Source organism: Bos mutus, chromosome 2, assembly GCF_027580195.1.
Source record: "Bos mutus isolate GX-2022 chromosome 2, NWIPB_WYAK_1.1, whole genome shotgun sequence".
NCBI classification, from domain to species: Eukaryota; Metazoa; Chordata; class Mammalia; order Artiodactyla; family Bovidae; genus Bos; species Bos mutus.
Window position 1 is genome coordinate 56,246,622 of NC_091618.1, and position 19,091 is coordinate 56,265,712.

At 39.0% G+C, this 19,091-nt stretch overlaps 1 protein-coding gene across 1 annotated transcript in view; it reads left to right on the plus strand.

Annotated features, from left to right (window-relative positions):
- The window catches only part of STAT4 (signal transducer and activator of transcription 4), a 105,318-nt gene that overhangs the window by 73,717 nt on the left and 12,510 nt on the right, over window positions 1–19,091 (plus strand). Inside the window, exons 11-16 of the mRNA XM_005902977.3 lie at window positions 1,808–1,867; window positions 2,171–2,188; window positions 2,278–2,371; window positions 4,991–5,035; window positions 14,658–14,741; window positions 16,404–16,502. Of these exons, the coding sequence (XP_005903039.1) occupies window positions 1,808–1,867; window positions 2,171–2,188; window positions 2,278–2,371; window positions 4,991–5,035; window positions 14,658–14,741; window positions 16,404–16,502 (400 nt within the window). The remainder of the gene's footprint in view (window positions 1–1,807; window positions 1,868–2,170; window positions 2,189–2,277; window positions 2,372–4,990; window positions 5,036–14,657; window positions 14,742–16,403; window positions 16,503–19,091) is intronic.

The following is a 19,091-nucleotide window of genomic DNA, read 5'->3' on the forward strand; positions in this document are numbered from 1 at the left end:
TCATCTTACTTCATATGACTTCCTCAGTACCAGCAGCTGTATTCAGTTCAGTCAGTTCAGTCACTCAGTCATGTCCGACTCTTTGCGACCCCATGAATCACAGCACGCCAGGCCTCCCTGTCCATCACCAACTCCTGGAGTTCACTCAGACTCATGTCCATCGAGTCCGTGATACCATCCAGCCATCTCATCCTCTGTCATCCCCTTCTCCTCCTGCCCCCAATCCCTCCCAGCATCAGAGTCTTTTCCAATGAGTCAACTCTCCACATGAGGTGGCCAAAGTACTGGAGTTTCAGCTTTAGCATCATTCCTTCCAAAGAAATCCCAGGGCTGATCTCCTTCAGAATGGACTGGTTGGATCTCCTTGCAGTCCAAGGTACCCTCAAGAGTCTTCTCCAACACCACAGTTCAAAAGCATCAATTCTTCGGCACTCAACTTTCTTCACAGTCCAACTCTCACATCCATACATGACCACTGGAAAAACCATAGCCTTGACTAGACAGACCTTTGTTGGCAAAGTAATGTCTCTGCTTTTGAATATGCTATCTAGGTTGGTCATAACTTTCCTTCCAAGGAGTAAGCGTCTTTTAATTTCATGCCTGCAGTCACCATCTGCAGTGATTTTGGAGCCCAGAAAAATAAAGTCTGACACTGTTTCCACTGTTTCCCCGTCTATTTGGGACCAGATGCCATGATCTTCATTTTCTGAATGTTGAGCTTTAAGCCAACTTTTTCACTCTCCACTTTCACTTTCATCAAGAGGCTTTTTATATTATCATATCCCAAACCCCAAAACCAATTCTGGCAGGATTTTTAAGAAACCTTGATACGTTCTTTTTGTTTTGTTTGGGTTGTTTGTTATCTACGATTATATTTCTCTAATGTCAATCAGTTGCTTATCACCATTCTTTAAATTTCATCTGTTTAGCTGGACTTCTTCCTTTGATTTATCACCATGTCTACTCTGCTCCTTCCTTAATCTTCATTATGCCAGTTTCCCACTGCCTGGGGCTGTACTGGGCTTATATAAGAAGCTCAATGCAGCTGAGTGAATAAACAATGTTTGGGATGAGTGTATATGTAAATGAATGAGTGAGTGAATGACAGAATGAATACCTCTGAAACTGAACTGAACCTGCAGAGAGGTTATGTCAGAAGGTATAGCTTAGAAAATTTGGGGAAAGCTAAGGAGACACCTGAAGGAATTCAAGGAATTGTTATTTTGACCTTTAATCATTTATTTGTGTGAAGTTAGGTCTTTTTCAGTTATAAAATTTTTGCTGTCACTTACATGTAATATCTTTAAAGTCTGCAAATGCATTTGAAGTGGAATTTTCCATATTCTATCAGCGTCCTAGTCTTTCTCAGTATTTTACCATAAAACAGTTATCAAAACATTTAGTTTTACTAAGCTTACAATTTTTTATAATATGAGAATTAAATGAATCCACATAAATAGATTTACAAAAGTTTTTTCTTTTATTTATATGTCTAACCCAAATTTAGGCATTAGTCAAAATATATAGCTATTTTTCTGATCTAGCCAATGCATTATCCAACATACATCAACTAAAGCAATATGGAAATACTTTCCAAATATGTGTTCTATTAAGCAGGTGATGTCAATATTAGTAAAACGGTAAAGTAAAGAGGAATTGACATTTTTAAAACACACTAACATAAGACTGGAAATAATGTGAGCTTGATTTATATATATTTGGCATAAATATATTTAAATCTTTAAATATAAAAAGGCTTTTTAGCCATGAAAATTTTTATCTTTAATTCTTTATGTATTTTTTCCAGACTGTTAATAAAATTACCAGAACTAAATTATCAGGTAAAGGTGAAAGCATCAATTGACAAGTAAGTTTCTAATTTCATTTTGAAACATGAAATTGTAAGACTTTTTAAGAAGAATTGTCCTTATTTTATAGAATAATTTTTAACTTTTAAATTTACTTCTCTAACATTATATATCAATGTACTTCAATATTTGACTTTAAAGTTCAAACATTTAACAGAACTCTGATGAAGACTGACTTTATAAATTTTACTATAAAGACATGAAATGAAATTTTATATACTATCCTCATCCTCTAAAGTAGCATAGAAAAGTCTTTTTTTAGATCTCTTAACTCATTTTAAAGAATCTTCTTGGTTTTACAGGAATGCTTCAACTCTAAGGTAAGACATTTACTTTAGAATTTTTTTGTTGTTCCCATAAATACATTTTTACCTGAGACCATTGTAAATAGCTAAGATTTCCTCTCTAGCAATCGAAGATTCGTACTTTGTGGAACTCACGTCAAAGCCATGTCCATTGAAGAATCTTCCAACGGGAGTCTCTCTGTAGAATTTCGACATTTGGTGAGTTAAGCAGTGAAATGACCCAAGTTCCCCCTACCCTCCAAATCAGACACATCTAAACTAATAGAGCTTATAATTTAATGTGTTTTGTTCTTTAGTGTTTCTTATGTGAATTAAGGATCGTACTGAAAAATAAAACATGCCATCTTTGAAGAATTAAAAGTGGTAAAAAAAAAAAATTGAACCTTAACTCAGAAGGTCTGATTTCCTAACAATGGTGATGTTGTACCTAAATATATGACTTAATTAAATAAATGTCAAACAAATATATGTCAAAATATTTTGGTCATGATGACAGAGATAATATGTCTTAAAGTAGATAAGCATTCCTGGCTTCATTTTTAAAATCTCCCCAACTGATACCCAATAACAAGTACTCCTGCCTGGAAAATCCCATGGACGGAGGAGCCTGGTGGGCTGCAGTCCATGGGGTCGCTGAGGGTTGGACATGACTGAGCGACTTCACTTTCACTTTCATGCATTGGAGAAGGAAATGGCAACCCACTCCAGTGTTCTTGCCTGGAGAATCCCAGGGACCGGGGAGACTGGCGGGCTGCTGTCTATGGGGTCACACAGAGTCGGACACGACTGAAGTGACTTAGCATACAATGGCAGGTCTGGCTAAAATCTCTGTCATTTTAGGAGGATTGGCTTGGGGAAATAGGATGGTTTTAGGTGTGAGATGCACACAGTTGGCCTTAGCATTTCTAGAAAGCTTCTGACCCAGCCTCATCCTGTTCTTGTTTTTACCACTTCCTCTTAACCTAGAGTTCTCTTCCTGCTTCCTTTCTAATTCTTTGCATAGTTCTTAGATTCCCAAATACCCTATTGCTGTCTAGCCAAAAACATGTTACTCACCTGGCTTATTAGCATTGAGAAGGTACCTCACCTGAATGTTGGGACACCAGTGAAGCAGCCTCAAAAGGTTTACTTTCTAAAAGATAAAATTTATGTTAACAGAAAGATAGCTGCATACAAAATTTATACTGGTGTTCAATTTTTATTTTGTTTTTGTGTGAATCCTTGAATCCCTCTGTATGAGACTGCTAAATCAATTAAATGTAATGATGAGTGATCATACATATACATTCTTATAACTAGCACTCTTTTTGCTTCAGTTCAATTCCTATTCTCAAGAAACTTTAATAATGGCCAATGTTTGCTAATAAGTGAAGCCATAAAAGGCTCTTAATTTAGAGATACCTGTCTCCCAAAAGAGTCATTTGAAAAAGGAAGGACAAGAAACATACCAAAAAGTGGTCGAGTCTGTATTCCAGGAAGGATAAAATATAAAATAACAAAACTTTAGTTTTCATGATGCTTTTCTAATTGCAAAGCATTTTCACATACATTACCTTTTATATAATACCTTCGGAGAAGGCAATGGCACCCTACTCCAGTACTTTTGCCTGGAAAATCCCATGGACGGAGGAGCCTGGTAGGCTGCAGTCCATGGGGTCTGTAAGAGTTGGATACAACTGAGCGACTTCACTTTCACTTTTCACATTCATACATTGGAGAAGGAAATGGCAACCCACTCCAGTGTTCTTGCCTGGAGAATCCCAGGGACGGGGGAGCCTGGTGGGCTGCCGTCTATGGGGTCACACAGAGTTGGACACGACTGAAGTGACTTAGTAGTAGTAGTAGTATATAATACCTTTCATCACTTTTTAATACCAAAGTAAATATGGAAAATCAGCAAAGCAAAATTTTAAAAATTAAAAACCACCTATATGATCCCAACACCTTGACATAACACTATTGACATCCTTATTTTTACATTTTCATTCATATATATATATATATATGTATATGTGTGTGTATACATATATAGAGAGCTTCCCTGGTGGCTCAGACAGTAAAGAATCTGCCTGCAGTGCAGGAGACCTGGGTTTGATCCCTGGGTCAGGAAGATCCTCTGGAGAAGGGAATGGCTTACCCACTCCAGTATTCTTGCCTGGAGAAGTCCAAGGACAGAAGAGCCTGGCAGGCCACAGTCCATGGAGTCACAAAGAATCAGACACGACTGAGCAACTAACACTTTCACTATATAATATATATATATATACTTTTATATTCTTTTTTTAAGTGGATCAGATTGTACACATTAATTATTTTTCCATCCTATTTTCCCACTGAGTAGTCTATGTCATGAACATTTTGTGTCTTCTCTCATGGCATTTAGTAGCTCACCATGCCATGTGCATACTGGCCCGTGTCTATTTCCCCAGGCCTGTGTGTTAGACGTGATTTCATAGGCATTGAGAATCGTCATGGCTTAGCTCAGATGATACTTTCCAGGTACAGAGGAGTGCTGAATATATTCTAAAACATCGCAATATGATTTCCTCTTTCAAAATGTGGCTGAAAAACAGTCTTATACCAGCTTGCTCCCTTATCTCAATGAAACTTCCTCAAGTGGCGTCCCATGAGATGAAACAGGAAACTTTCTGTTGAATCTGGGCAGCTATGTTAGGTTTCAATGTGTTAGAAGACATCTGGCTTACTGTTCTAGAAGTCAAAATTCTGACTGAGAAAACCGCTATAATAGGTACAACCAACTTGGTATTTAGCAGATAATGCTTCTCCATCCAAACATTGTTGTTTCCTCTTTCACAGCAGCCAAAGGAAATGAAGTCTAGTGCTGGAAACAAAGGAAATGAGGTAGGAAATGTTTTCTCCGAAGGAATTTTTCTAGGAAATAATCTTATAATGTCTTATTTTTACAAAGCTCATGAACAATATGAAAAGGCAAAAGCTCTTAAACTGCCCTTTATATTTTTATATAAAATCAAATTCATGTTTCTCTAATTACAAATGTAAAACTTGATAATTGCCAACTGTATAAGAAATTTTGTTTTAAAAAGAAGAGCATAGAAATTGCATATAACATCCTCCTAAGAAAACAACTATTAATGTTTTGGTTCACATCATTCTAGACTTTATATGTATACATTACTTTAAATGTATATATACACACAATTTTTCATAATTTGCTTTTCATCACATAGCAATGTGAAGTGAACAGTTTTCCATAAACTTACTCTTGGAGGACATGATTTAAACTGGTTGCATCGTATTGCTGTAATTTCTGTAGTCAGTTCATTATTATAGAATATCATAACGTCACTCATTTTCCACAGGTAAGAGGTAAGTCTTTGAACATCATGACCCAGTATGTGAAAATCATAAGTGGAAAACAGTTCTATTACTTTATGGTATCAATTATTTTACTCGTATATCTAAGGTTGGCACTTCAGTGGATGAATCGATTAAAAGAACAAACTGATGCAGCCCAGGTGTTCCAGTTTGTCAGTAAATAATAGAGTTGCCAAATCCTGAATTGGAAGTGGCTTTGGGAATCATCTATTTAGTTGACCTAGATACTAGGGCAATGGCAACCCACTCCAGTACTCTTGCCTGGAAAATCCCATGGACAGAGGAGCCTGGTAGGCTGCAGTCCATGTGGTCGCTAAGAGTGGGGCATGAGCGACTTCACTTTCATTTTTCACATTCATGCATGGAGAAGGAAATGGCAACCCACTCCAGTGTTCTTGCCTGGAGAATCCCCGGGACGGGGGAGCCCGGTGGGCTGCCGTCCATGGGGTGGCATAGAGTTGGACACGACTGAAGCGACTTGGCAGATACTAGGGCATTTCTCTATGCCCTACGTATTTGGAATTAGAAAACCTGGGCTTGAGTCCAGTAACTGTAAATATGTTTACAGTTAATGAAACTGTAAATATGTTTACAGTTTCAGTTACAGTAACTGAAAATATGACCCTTGGCAAATGATCTGATAGAGAAATATTGCATTTTTTTTCCTCTAAGAGATCAGAGTCATAATGCCCAATGCTCCATGCTCAGAGAAACTGCATGTGTAAGACCACCTACATGATGCAGTTAGAAAGCAATGAAGCTTATTGTGGTGTGGTTGGTATGAATTAAATCTCCTGGCTTTAGTGTTACAGCTCTATGAGAAATTTCTTCAAATTATTTGGAAGAAAATACACTTTATAAATCCAGCATTCGATTAGTCAATCTAGCCCACTCCACAAAACCACAAAGATCCATCACAACAGTTTTCATGCTCTACATTTTTCCCTTCCAAGAATTCTTCATTATCTTACCCATGTCTTAAAGTTCTTTTGCCAGATATCACTGCTCCACCAAGGATGAGCTAAGCTTTCTTCCCAAGGTACAACCTTGGCTTACAGCAGACTGTCAAACAGGTTTCTCAGCCCAGATACAACAGGAACAAAGCTTTTGAGTTTAAGAATATTCTAGTAAACCAAACAAATAGGGGTTATTCTTCCCACCTTATAGAAATCCATAAAGGTTTTCCAAACTTCCTAATTAAAACATTAGCATATTATAAATAAAAGTCTGTTTCACAAATCTTGGAATTTTCACCAAAGTTGCAAACAGCATTTCATGCAGTGACCTCTCTGAATAGTATTTCCTAAGTCTGAATAGACTAAGCACAATGCTTCTAAACTCTTCTTAAGGAAGACAAATCAAGTGGGAATAAATTAAGTAGCTGAATTCTTCAGTACTTTGTCATCTTTGTGAATGTAAAATCAGAATCTACTTGAATTTCTCTAGAGACAGAGATCTAAGTAAATCAGCTTCCACTATAGAAAAACAATGTCTCATTAACACTGCCTATTTATCTCATTTTGAATTTATTTCCTCTCATTTTCTGATTAATAACAAAATCATGCAGTTATAGCAGAATGATTTTCTTTTTTTCCCCCCAAGTTTGCTGGAACTGGATAATTTTATTTTAAGCTGTTCTTTGAGCTCCCCCTGTTGACAGAATTTTAATATGACTCCTTGGTACGTTCAAAACAAACCATAGACTTGAATGCTGTTTTATGTGCTATAGGAACCATTGAAAAGTCACACAATATATGCAGTGGACTCAGAAAGATGAGATGGGAATCAGGAGCTTGGCCAAACTTAGGGGTGACAAAAGGAAAGTTAGGAAAGAGTGGGGGAGGATCTGGTGATTAAGTGGAATTCACAAAGTCATGGGGCCAGGAATTGCAGTAACCAAAATTTAGGGAGAACGGGAAGCCAGGATGTTATAACCTCATTTTCAAATTTCAAACAGTAGCTGTTGCTTATCGCTTATCTATGTACCTGCAGCAGGAGTTCATAGCCTGATAAGGACTTACTTGACAAATCCTTGTGTCGCATTTACTCTGTATCACACTGTCTAATAGCTTTGCTGGCACTGACTGATGTAACTCTCTCAACTGTGCCAGGAAGTAGAGACCATTAGTGTCATACTTATTTTGGCCAGGGAAACTGAGGCACTGAGCACTCGGGCTTAGATTCAAACCTCAGCAATCTGGCTCCTGGGTCCATGCTTTTGGCCACTGTGCCACCCTGCCTCTGGTGGGGCACACCTTCCCTGGGAGAGGCTGTGATGGTTGACATTTGCTTTGACCTCTTTAGCTCATCACACCTACACACCCGCCCACACACACCCACCCACCCACACACACACACCCGCACACATGCACAGAGGCCATGATGGTTGTCACTCCACTTTGACCTCTTATCACACACACACATATATAGAGGCCATGATGGTTGTCACTCTGCTTTGATCTCTTTATATCATCACACACACACACACACAGACTATGATGTCACTCTGATTTGACCTCTTTATCTCATCACACACACACACACACACACACAGAGGCCATGATGGTTGTCACTCTACTTTGACTCCTTTATCTCATCACACACACACACACATACACACACCCAATTTGCTGGGATTCCTATAAGATCTCTGCAGGTTTGTGGGGAGCATCTCATTCTTTCCTCTGTTTAAGCTACTGTTTTCCTCACTTTACCCACCTGCTCAGAAATCATGTAGCTACCTCGCACCAGAATCCTTACAAAGTTTAGAAGAATTTAAAATCATGCTTCCCAAGAAAACTCTCGCTGCTACTGTATCTCCTGTGCACATTGGTACAGTAGAGGAACCAGCACTGCTGATGGCCCTGCCTCTTACAGGCAGCTGACCTTGCACCAGCCACTTTACCTCACTAACTCCCAATCTCCTTAACTATAAAATGGTTTCATGTTCACCTGCACTTCATAGGGTTGTTGTGAGGACCAAACAGGATGAAGTGTGTGAGAGTCAACTGCAATGCACTGTGCACCTGTCTGCCATGGGCTTCTTGACCAGCCCGCCAGGCTGCCCCCTCTGTAACAGGTGCGGAAATGACTCTAAATGTGGTTCCTGGCTTAGGATAAACTATGAATCCCTAACATCCCTTCTCTGCCAGGTGCTCTGCTGGAAATATTCCCTTTAAGGGCCACTGAGCATGTTCCTCTTCTGGCTCCAGGTCCATGAAACCTCAGACCACTATGTATATACACCCCTTTTATAGGCTTGCATGTCTACTCTCAATGCCTGCTGCCTTACAACTTCCCCAACCTGGTCCTCCTCTCCTACTTTAGAGAGGTTAGACTGAATACTCATTAAATGATTGAGAACATACCATGACAGTTTCCTCAAGACTGCCAATCCAAACCTCTTTAGAACTTCAGCGCCCCCTGGCATCTGACTCTGAGATCATCTGGGAAGAAGTGACCTGTCGGGAGGTGCAGGGGGCTCCTGGCAGGAGCACGGGGTGAAAGAAGGAAGTTGCACTAGACACATGCTGTCCCTAGACCGCTAGGAAGACCAGTGGAGTCCCTCTTTGGTTTTGGTTTGGTGAATGGTGGAGCTCTGGACTTCCCACCCCTATTTCAATCAATCAGTCCTATTTTAAGTATTTTACAGATAGGGGCCCAGGTAGGAAATTTACTTCTAAGAACATGTTCCAGGGTTAAAAAAAGATTTTAGAACCATTAGACTACACAATCTCTGAAGCTCCTTTGACAAACATTCTATAATCTTCAGAAGTGCAGCAGAGAATCGGGTCATTTTTCAAAATGCATTTAATTTAAAGGATTTGCTTTGGAATGAGGAATCTGTTGACATGCTGTCACAAATTCAAGATTTGCAATTACTGGTTCTTTCTCCCACCTTTGTTTTTTCCTTGGAATAATCATGCTGAAGATAAGATTCCATCATCTAGCAAGTTGCCAAACTTGGTGAAAGCTTCAGTCTATCTCTATAAAATAAACACTCCAAGGAAGCAGGCTTTCCTGGAGGTCCTAAGATATGGCTTGAGAGTGATTGTTGAAATGGCAGAAACTGTTTGAACAAGGAGGCTGAAATTGCAGTCTCTTGAGTTTGTTCTGTCAGTAGGCTTTAACTGATAAATGACAGTTTTAGCCACAGACTGAGGTGTTAGGTAATTTTGTTTATGTGGTGGAAAGTCATGAAGCACAAAGAAGCTATTAGTAAAGCCTGGCTGACTTGAGTTTCATTTAACAAAATAGCCAAACAGATGTTCTTTCAAGGTTCAGTGTTCTCAAACACAGATCCACCACTCACACTCCAACCGGCTCAAGCATTTTCACAGGAAGTCGATTGCCTTCTGAACTAATTTAAGTAGTTGCAATGCTTTTTAAAGACAAAGATTGGTGCACAAATAACACTAGAAACATATTTTTTGGGGCAATATCTTCCGTATAGTCCCTTTATTTTATGGATTGAGAATTAGTTGTTGCTTTACATTTATTTCCTATGATTCTGTGATTAAGGTCTCTCTATCATATGACTCTACCATTGTTTCCCCTCTTATTATTGTTTCCCTGGATCTAGGCCAGGGTCTAACACATGATAGGAACTCAGCAAATACTCATTAAGCAAATGGATTATTGCAGTTGTTTTCTATTCCACATAGTTTTCCATGTGCAACATTATCATAGATTACGGTTTGTTAAGAGATGAGCAAGATAAACAACAATGTCCTACTCTATTGGGGACTTCCCAGATGGTGCAGTGGTAAAGAACCTGCCTGCCAATGCAGGAGACATAAGAGACATGGGTTCAAAGATCCTCTGGAAAAGGCCATGGCAACCCACTCCAGTATTCTTGCCTGGAGAATCCTATGGACAGAGGAGCTTGGCTGGCTACAGTCCATAGGGTCGCAAAGAGTTGGACGTGACTGAAGTGACTTAGCATGCATGCACAGAGGTAACAAAAAGAATATGGTGACATCTACACCTTTCATTAGGTTCCATATATTTTCCTAGGTGGAGCCCTGGTCAGGTTGTTTAGCCAGTTTTTCAGTTTCTTAGCAGATTATCCAGTGGGTGCTTTTCTTTAAAAGTGCAATACATTCAATCCAGTTATATCATCAATGTCATTAATATAAATATCATAAATATGGATATTTTAAATCTATAATAATCTCAGATGGTTGAAATAGCTTTTAATACAAACATTAATGGTCCATCTTATCTATGATATTTTCACAGTCTGTAAGGAATGGACCCTGGGAATGTGAGATTGAATAGTGTCTCTAGCTTGGACTGCACTGATAAAATAATAAAGACTATGACTGGTGGCCATGCAAGCTTGGAAAGTTAATGACACTGTCTTCTGTCAGAGCTGCTCTCCTCCAGTCCTGTATATTGTTGATACACATGTTGAAGCTGATGTCAGCTTCTTTGTTGGATTTCGTTCTAAATGTACCTCACGGTTGCATCAGAAGTTTAAAGCAAACACTGGAAATTAGTTTGAATCTGTATGTAAACCTCTCACCATCCACATTACAGTTCAACAAAGTAATATTTAAGTACAGCGTCTTCTTCCAAAGTTAATGGACAACCCTGTGTGTCACTGCTCTGTAGAGCCCTGATTTCTCACACTTTGAGGGACTCTTGCCCTTTGGACCAGTGAGCACACAAGTGCCATAACCCAAAGGTGTGAGGGAATTATATTGATGATGAATTATTATACACACACATTTAATTAAACAAATTAAACTACAGAGACTAGAATGAAGGAGGGATATGAAATCCAAAGGCTCACTTTGGCAGTCCTCCCACTGTAGCCCTCCCTACAGAGAGAGATGTCTGGGTAGTCAAGGCCACGTGCTCACCAGAGCCCAGGGCTTCAGCATTCCCAGCCCAGAAGACCTCAAGCCCACTTTCAGGGCTGTACAGACCTTTTCCCCAGGTCTGCTCTCTCAAGCACTGATGAAACCATCAGTGCAAACATTTTCAGGCATGAGGAGAGGCCTCAGGGCCACACTCGTCAGGTCAGCCCCTCACAGAGGTAGAAGAAAGAAGGATGGGAAGTGGTCCCAGAAGGTCATGCTCTCCCCAGGACAGCATATTTCAGCAGGACTTTGAGGAGTTAAAACCTGGCCAGTTAGGTCATGTGAAAGCTTAGCTGTTGAGGCAGGAGACTAGCCCATATTTTAATGTTTGTTAACTTGATTTATAAAGGCTAAATATTTAGACATATGGTATGTGGTCTCCCTCTGAGCGCTTGCCTCAGGCCTCTCGAATGTTCTGTTCAAATCTACAAACACAGGCTTGTATCCTTTCCACCACTGAACTCAGAATGTGAGTGGCACCCGTTAGTGAACATGGGCTTGTGGATTCTTCTGTTGTCTCACTTTGCATAGTGTAAATACCTCCTCCCAGAGGGCAGTGAGAGTTTCTGTTGTTTAAAAAAAAAAAAAATGTGGTTTTTGTTCAATTTGGTGCCTAAACATGACCATTTCATCTCATGGTCAATCAAAGGAAGAACAATTTAGTTCTACATAATAAGTAAATTGGGGGAGGGGGCTGGTTGTTTGGTGTGTTGGGAATAATTTTAGGGGTGGTCTAAGAGAATTTTCAAAAGAATTTTCAGTAACATAACTTTCTACTAATCCATAAGAAGCAGTCTCACTGAGTCAATCTAACCACCTCCAGGCACTGGAAGGTACCACAATGCTCTGGCCCAAGGGAAAGAGGAGTTTTTAATTTTCTATTTTATTTTAAAATTTTAACATTTTAACATTCCTCCTGGTAGGCTGCAGTCCATGGGGTCGCTAAGAGTCAGACACGACTGAGCAACTTCACTTTCACTTTTCACTTTCATGCATTGGAGAAGGAAATGGCAACCCACTCCAGTGTTCTTGCCTGGAGAATCCCAGGGACAGGGGAGCCTGGTGGGCTGCCATCTATGGGATCGCACACGACTGAAGTGACTTAGCAGCAGCAGCAACAGCATTATCAATAAAATCTTCCTCATGTAGTTGTCATTCATATCATCATATTAGAACTTTTTTTTTTTTTAATTTAACACAAAAGGACTCCAGCTTGTTATTAACTATATTCAGTAGCAAGAGCTCCCTTTCAGAGCTGACTCAGCCACCCACAACCCCACCCTGACTTTTCTAATCTAGATAATTCCACTTCTGCTCATATGTTCCCACAGGACTTATTTTTTAAATCGTTTAAGCTTTCTATATCATCTCCAATTTTTCTACATCCCTTTTGAGACTAAACACAATGTGGATACATCACATTGAGAATAATTGCCTCATAAATTCCACCTGGGGTTCTTGTTAAAATGCAGAATCTGGTTCAGTAGGCCTGGAAAGAGGCCAGAGAGGCTGTTTTTCTAACAAGCTCTTAGATGATGACAGTACTGCTGGTTCTGGGCATATAGCAAGTTTCTGTCAGATTTCATCCTGGGAAAAACAGCAATTTCTGTCTCACTCCTTCCCACTCCAAACCCACTCCTCAGAGGTGATCACTTTTTGAGCTCTAAATATTATGTTAAGAACATACTGATATTTCTTGATATTTTTGTTTATATACTTCTGAATTATTCCTAGAAAAAGATTAAGCTGTGGCTCTCTTTTTAAAAAACTTTTTATTCTACACTGTAGTATAATTGATTAGGGGCTTCCCTGCTGGCTCAGATGGTAGAAGCATCTGTCTGCAATACAGGGGACCTGGATTCAATCCCTGAGTGTTGCGTTAGTTTCAGATGTACAGCAAAATGATTCAGTTATACATATACATGTATCTATTCTTTTTCAAATTCTTTTCCTGTTTAGGTTGTTATGTAATATTGAGCAGAGTTCCCTGTTCTGTACAGTAGGTCCTTGATGGTTATCTCTTTTAAATTAAGCTATGGCTCTTAAATACCAGCTCTTCATACATATGAATTTCACCCATTTTTACAATATTATTGTATAGCATTTAGTTTATTTAATATATTCAGTGTTTCGGGTTACAATAGTAACAGGTAGATAAAACAAATTGATTAAGTAAAAAGTCTGAGGCAACTAATAAGTCCAGGGAAAACTAAAAATAATATAAGAATGGAAATGCAATCATACTGTTATATGGTTCATCTGTTAACATTTTTTTTATAATCATAGTAATGTAAGCACTGGATGTATTAACTAACCAAAACCCCACCAGGGTCAGGGCAGTTGGGAACCTCATTGCCTAGGCTGAGACTAGTAACTACCTGTCCTGTTCAGCCCTCACTCTCCAGCTTCGGGGGGCTCAATGCTTCCACCCCTGGTTCTGAAACACATAGCCCCTAACTGCCACCCTCGCTCCACACTCCCCTAGCTTTCACTCCCAGACCTAGGTTACAGTTTTATTTTATTGGAAAGTAAACAAAACCCCAGTTGTTACTTTTATTGAAGTTTCTGGAAGAAGCTGAGGAAAGTACATAGTTTTCCCACTTAACCATGTTTAACCGTGTTTGATATTGCTTTTAAAAAATCCATTATGATACTGACTTGTTTTTGTTATAGCTACACACATCTGGCTTTCTTTTGTTAATAGCTGATAAGTCAAAAGGACAAATTTCCAAAAGTAAAAATAAAGAGCAACTTATCTGGATTTCAACTCATGAAAATATGCTGGAATTGTTGAAGCTAGAAAATTCATTGTTTTAGAGACAATATCATTCTGTTTGTGGAAAGGAAGAGTTCTCAAACTCTGTATATCCTTTAACTTTTTAAAATAAGGAATGTTCCATAACAAGATGTTTGAGGGTATTTTATACTTTATACTTTAAGAATTTGTTAGTTTTTATAAAAGCACATCTAATAATAGGTAACAACTATACATATTTGTAGAAGGCTTCCCAGTTGGCACTAGTGGTAAAGAACCTGCCTGTCAATGCAGGAGACAAGAGACACAGGTTCAATCCCTGGGTTGGGAAGATACCCTGGAGGAGGGCATGGCGACCCACTCCAGTATTCTTGCCTGGAGAATCCCATGGACAGAGGAGCCTGGTGGGCTACAGTCCATGGAGTGGCAGAGAGTCACGACTGAAGCGACTTAGCGCACATGCATATGCATTTGTAAGATAACACTTTATTTCTTTCCCCCTTAGGGCTGTCACATGGTGACTGAGGAGCTTCATTCCATAACATTTGAGACACAGATCTGCCTCTATGGACTGACCATAGATTTGGAGGTAGGTGTTTCAAGGAATATTTAGTATTTACTAATAACATTTTCAGGAATTGGTATTTGAAGATGAAAACTCAATATTTTCTAGGTTTTAGTACATTCCTTATTCATTATTTTTGTTGTAATTTAGGAAATCAGTTTATCAAATATTCACTCATTAGTCAGCATATATTATTCTGATTAAATATAAATGATAAGGGAATTCCTTGGTTGTCCAGTGGTTAGGACTCCACACTCTCATTGCCAAGGGCCCAGGTTTGTTTCCTGGTCAAAGAGCTAAGATCTCACAAGCTATGTGGTATGGCCAAAAAATAATTTTTAAATTATATATATATACATATATATAAATGATAAAATCTCAGTCATTATAATTCAATACATATTGAATAATTTGTTGCTGAGACTGTATATTTTGTTTGTTTTCTGGGATTCCCAGAGTCACGGATACTCAGTGGAAAGCTTAAAAAGAAATAAATATACTTGAACCATGTCATGTATGATTTCAAAATTTCAATTTGTACATAAAATTGCCTCAGAAGAAAGGTATTTATAGTGTGATGAGCAAAGACCAATAATAGGAACATTAATAGCAGATTGTTTTGATCCTCTGATAACAGTCACCATTGAACTCAAAGAAGGAATCAAGAAATGGGGAATTAAATTGAATATAATTAACAATGAGCTCCTTGAAGGCAGGATATCACACCTTTATCCTTCCATTACCAGTGCCCAGCACAGTGCCTGACATATAACAGATGCTCAACATTTGTTGAATAAATGAATGAATGAGTGCATGAATGAACACAATTTCACACACCTGAATATGGTTCTATTTGTAGAATATATTATTTTAGCATTCTGCCTTCACTCTTTTATCTTAATGAATGTGAACATATTTATAAAATTTTCCAGAGATTCCTTCATCCCTTTTCCCTAAATGTCTGCTTCCATGAACTGTTAAGTTCCTCAAGTGGGCATTTCACTGTCTACAAGCAATATAACTTCTGTTAATGCGAAGGGACTAATGTAAGTTGATTAGTTTCCCAGATTAGTCTGTGAAGCCTGTTTGTTCCATAAGGTTGAAAACGTTAGACCAACAGTACTAAGTTGAGTGCTATGACAATAGAAGCAGCAGTTCTATCTCCCAAAATGTTTTGTATTCCAAAGTCACTTACCTCTCCCTCTTCTACAGTTAAAACCCCCATATCTGATACTGATATTAATGAGATGTTAGATAATAATTTGAACATATTAATCCATTTCAGAGATAAATTTTAAATTAGATTATTTGATGTAACTTATTAAGAAGAAGGTTGCTAAGTCAATACAAGCTCTAGTTAGTTACATTTTAGGCAGAACATGATACAAGAAAGTAAAAATATCTACATAATATCAGGGAAGATATTGGAGCCGACTGACCAAGCACTCTGAAAGGATCCTTATTTTTATTGCTTCTTTCCTCCCTGTACTTTGACTCATGTATGCTCAGATGGTTCCAGTGCCTTCATGAATCATTTTAGTACCAAAGCAGTGTAGACACCAGGATTGGAGGAGTGGGGTTGACTTGAGATGGCCCTTTAGGGGAAAGATCCAAGTATAAAATCAATGTAAGATGCTACTACCTGTAATAACTGTGCCTTTTGTTTTTTTAAAAAACAAAAACCAGACCTGCTCATTACCTGTGGTGATGATTTCCAACGTCAGTCAATTACCTAATGCTTGGGCGTCCATCATTTGGTACAATGTGTCAACCAACGATTCCCAGGTAGAGACCCTATTCTTGTTTCTCCCCCTTTAATTCCATTTGGTTTGTTTTATGGTCAACAAAACCCATGGGCCCCAAAAGGTATGTGTATATGTGTGTGTATAAATTTTGGCATATCTTTGTGGATTGTTTATTTCAAAACTCCCATATATTCATTTGTGTGATTCCTCCCTTGTGTCATATTTAAAATAACATGTTCTGATGTACTTGGACCATGAGAGAGTTCTGGCTAGCAGAAGTGACAGACAGATGTTCTTTATTTCTGAGGTCTGGTCAGTTCCCAACTCTGTGCATCACAGAGGGTTCTAGGGCCATCCAGTTGCTCTGTTTACTGGACTCTGGAGAATCCCTTCTCCAAAATTTGAGGTCTGACTGCTATGTTTACCTCCTCAACTACTTCTGGCCACACCCTCTCCACACTGGCTCTTCCACAAAGGTCAAGAATTGGTTTCAAATACTTATTTGAATTTGAATTGAAATTGACTAGCATTTTCACCAATCTCACCTAACAACACTACAGATTTTCAAGTTGATTATAGATTTAAATCCATTCTAGGCTCAAATTGGCTTCTAATGCCATCTGGTGGTTATTTAAGATATGGATGAAAAATTGGTCTCAAGTTGCAAAGGAAGTAGAGAGAAGAAGCACTTCTTAAAGGAGCTTCTATTAAGACCATCAAGGAAGGGTGTGGCAAAAAAGATGAGTCAGGATTTCCCTCCATTCTCTCTTAACAAAACCCCAGTGTGTTGTCCTGGAAACCACCAAGGTCTAGCGAAAATAGATCAGATGTAAATACCTATTTCTTCTTGATGCAAAGCAAATGTGCCTTCCAAAGGGAAGAATTTTTCTACCTCACATCCCAGAAGTAGGAATAGTCATAATGAGTCAGCTCCAAGCATTCCCTCCCTTTTGTCTAATGTGCTTAAAAAAAACACAGCATAGAAAATGCCTCAGCCTTGTAACTTCTCATCCTCTGGTGCCCTGCATCTGAGTCAGATTAACTGCAGAGAGGAAGGCGCAGAGTGTCCTGTGCCTTGCTTCCTCTCTGCCTGCAGTAAGAAGAACAGAACTCACTAGAAAAGTTCAGTTCAGTCACTCAGTCATGTCTGACTCTTCCCAACCCTGTGGGCCACAGTACGCCAGGCTTCCCTGTCTATCACCAACTCCCGGAGCTTACTCAAACTAATACATGTCCATTGAGTTGGTGATGCCTTTCAACTATCTCATCCTCTGTCGTCCCCTTCTCCTCCTGCCTTCAATCTTTCCCAGCATCAGGGTCTTTTCCAGTGAGTCAGTTCTTCGCATCAAGTGGCCAAAGTATTGGAGTTTCAGCTTCAGCATCAGTCCTTCTAATGAATATTCAGGACTGATTTCCTTTAGGATGGACTGGTTGGATCTCCTTGCAGTCCAAAAGATTCTCAAGAGTCTTCTCTAACATTATAGTTCAAAAGTATCGATTCTTTGGTGCTCAGCTTTCTTTATGGTTGAACTCTCACATCTTTTCATGACTACTGGAAAAACCTTAGCTTTGACTAGATGAATCTTTGTTGGCAAAGTAATGTCTCTGCTTTTTAATATGTTGTCTAGGTTGGTCATAGCTTTTCTTCCAAGGAGCAAGTGTCTTTTCATTTGCAGTGATTTTGGAGCCCCCAAAAATAAAGTTTGACACTGTTTCCATTGTTTCCCCATCTATTTGCCATGAAGTGATGGGACCAGATGCCATGATTTTAAATCGTTTTCTGAATGTTGAGTTTTAAGCCAATTTTTTCACTCTCCTCTTTCACTTTCATCAAGAGGCGCTTTAGTTCTTCTTTGCTTTCTGCCATAAGGGTGGTGTCATCTGCATATCTGAGGTTATTGATATTTCTCCCAAAGTTATTTCTAGAATATTTCCGAAAAGTTACCTGGTCTGTAAAGTCAATAACAGTCAACACTTCTGAGATTTAATGTCATTCTCCATTAGAAACTACACGTTTAGAATGTTTCATCCAATTCCAGGATATAGGAAGAAGATGGACTAGCCTCAGAGTGCAGTGCCACCACCCTTAGCTTTCTTCAGCATCCTTCTTCTATGAGAAAGCCACCAAAGATGTCTGCTTTAGCATCTCAGATTCTGCTCTAGTTTTAGATGAGGAACCTGGAGATGTATTTCATATACAGCTCCTAACACATAAATGCACAGCCAGCTTACAGAGTTCAGCATAACAGCTAACTCTAGCTTCTCTTAACTATTCCGGTTCAAAACCTAAGCTCCTAGACCTTAATTATGTTCTATGCATTTTGGTCATCTGTCCAGATACGATCTTCATGTTCAAGGAAGTTCTTTCTCTCTACTCTTCCCTCTCCTATCTCTCACTCCTTACAGAATGCCATGTCTTCTTTTATTCCCACCTTCTGAAGTCTCTTGAATTGGTTCCTTTTCTTGCTGCCCAGCTTGGTCATGTTTGCCAAAGACCTTCTCCCCATATTGCAAAGGATTTCTTAATTTCTCACCCACCTTCTTCCTTAAAATATCTTTCTTGGCTTTCTCACCTTCTCCTTTCCAGTAATCTGAGGTGAAGTCTTCTGTTCTGCCATTGTTGACCCAG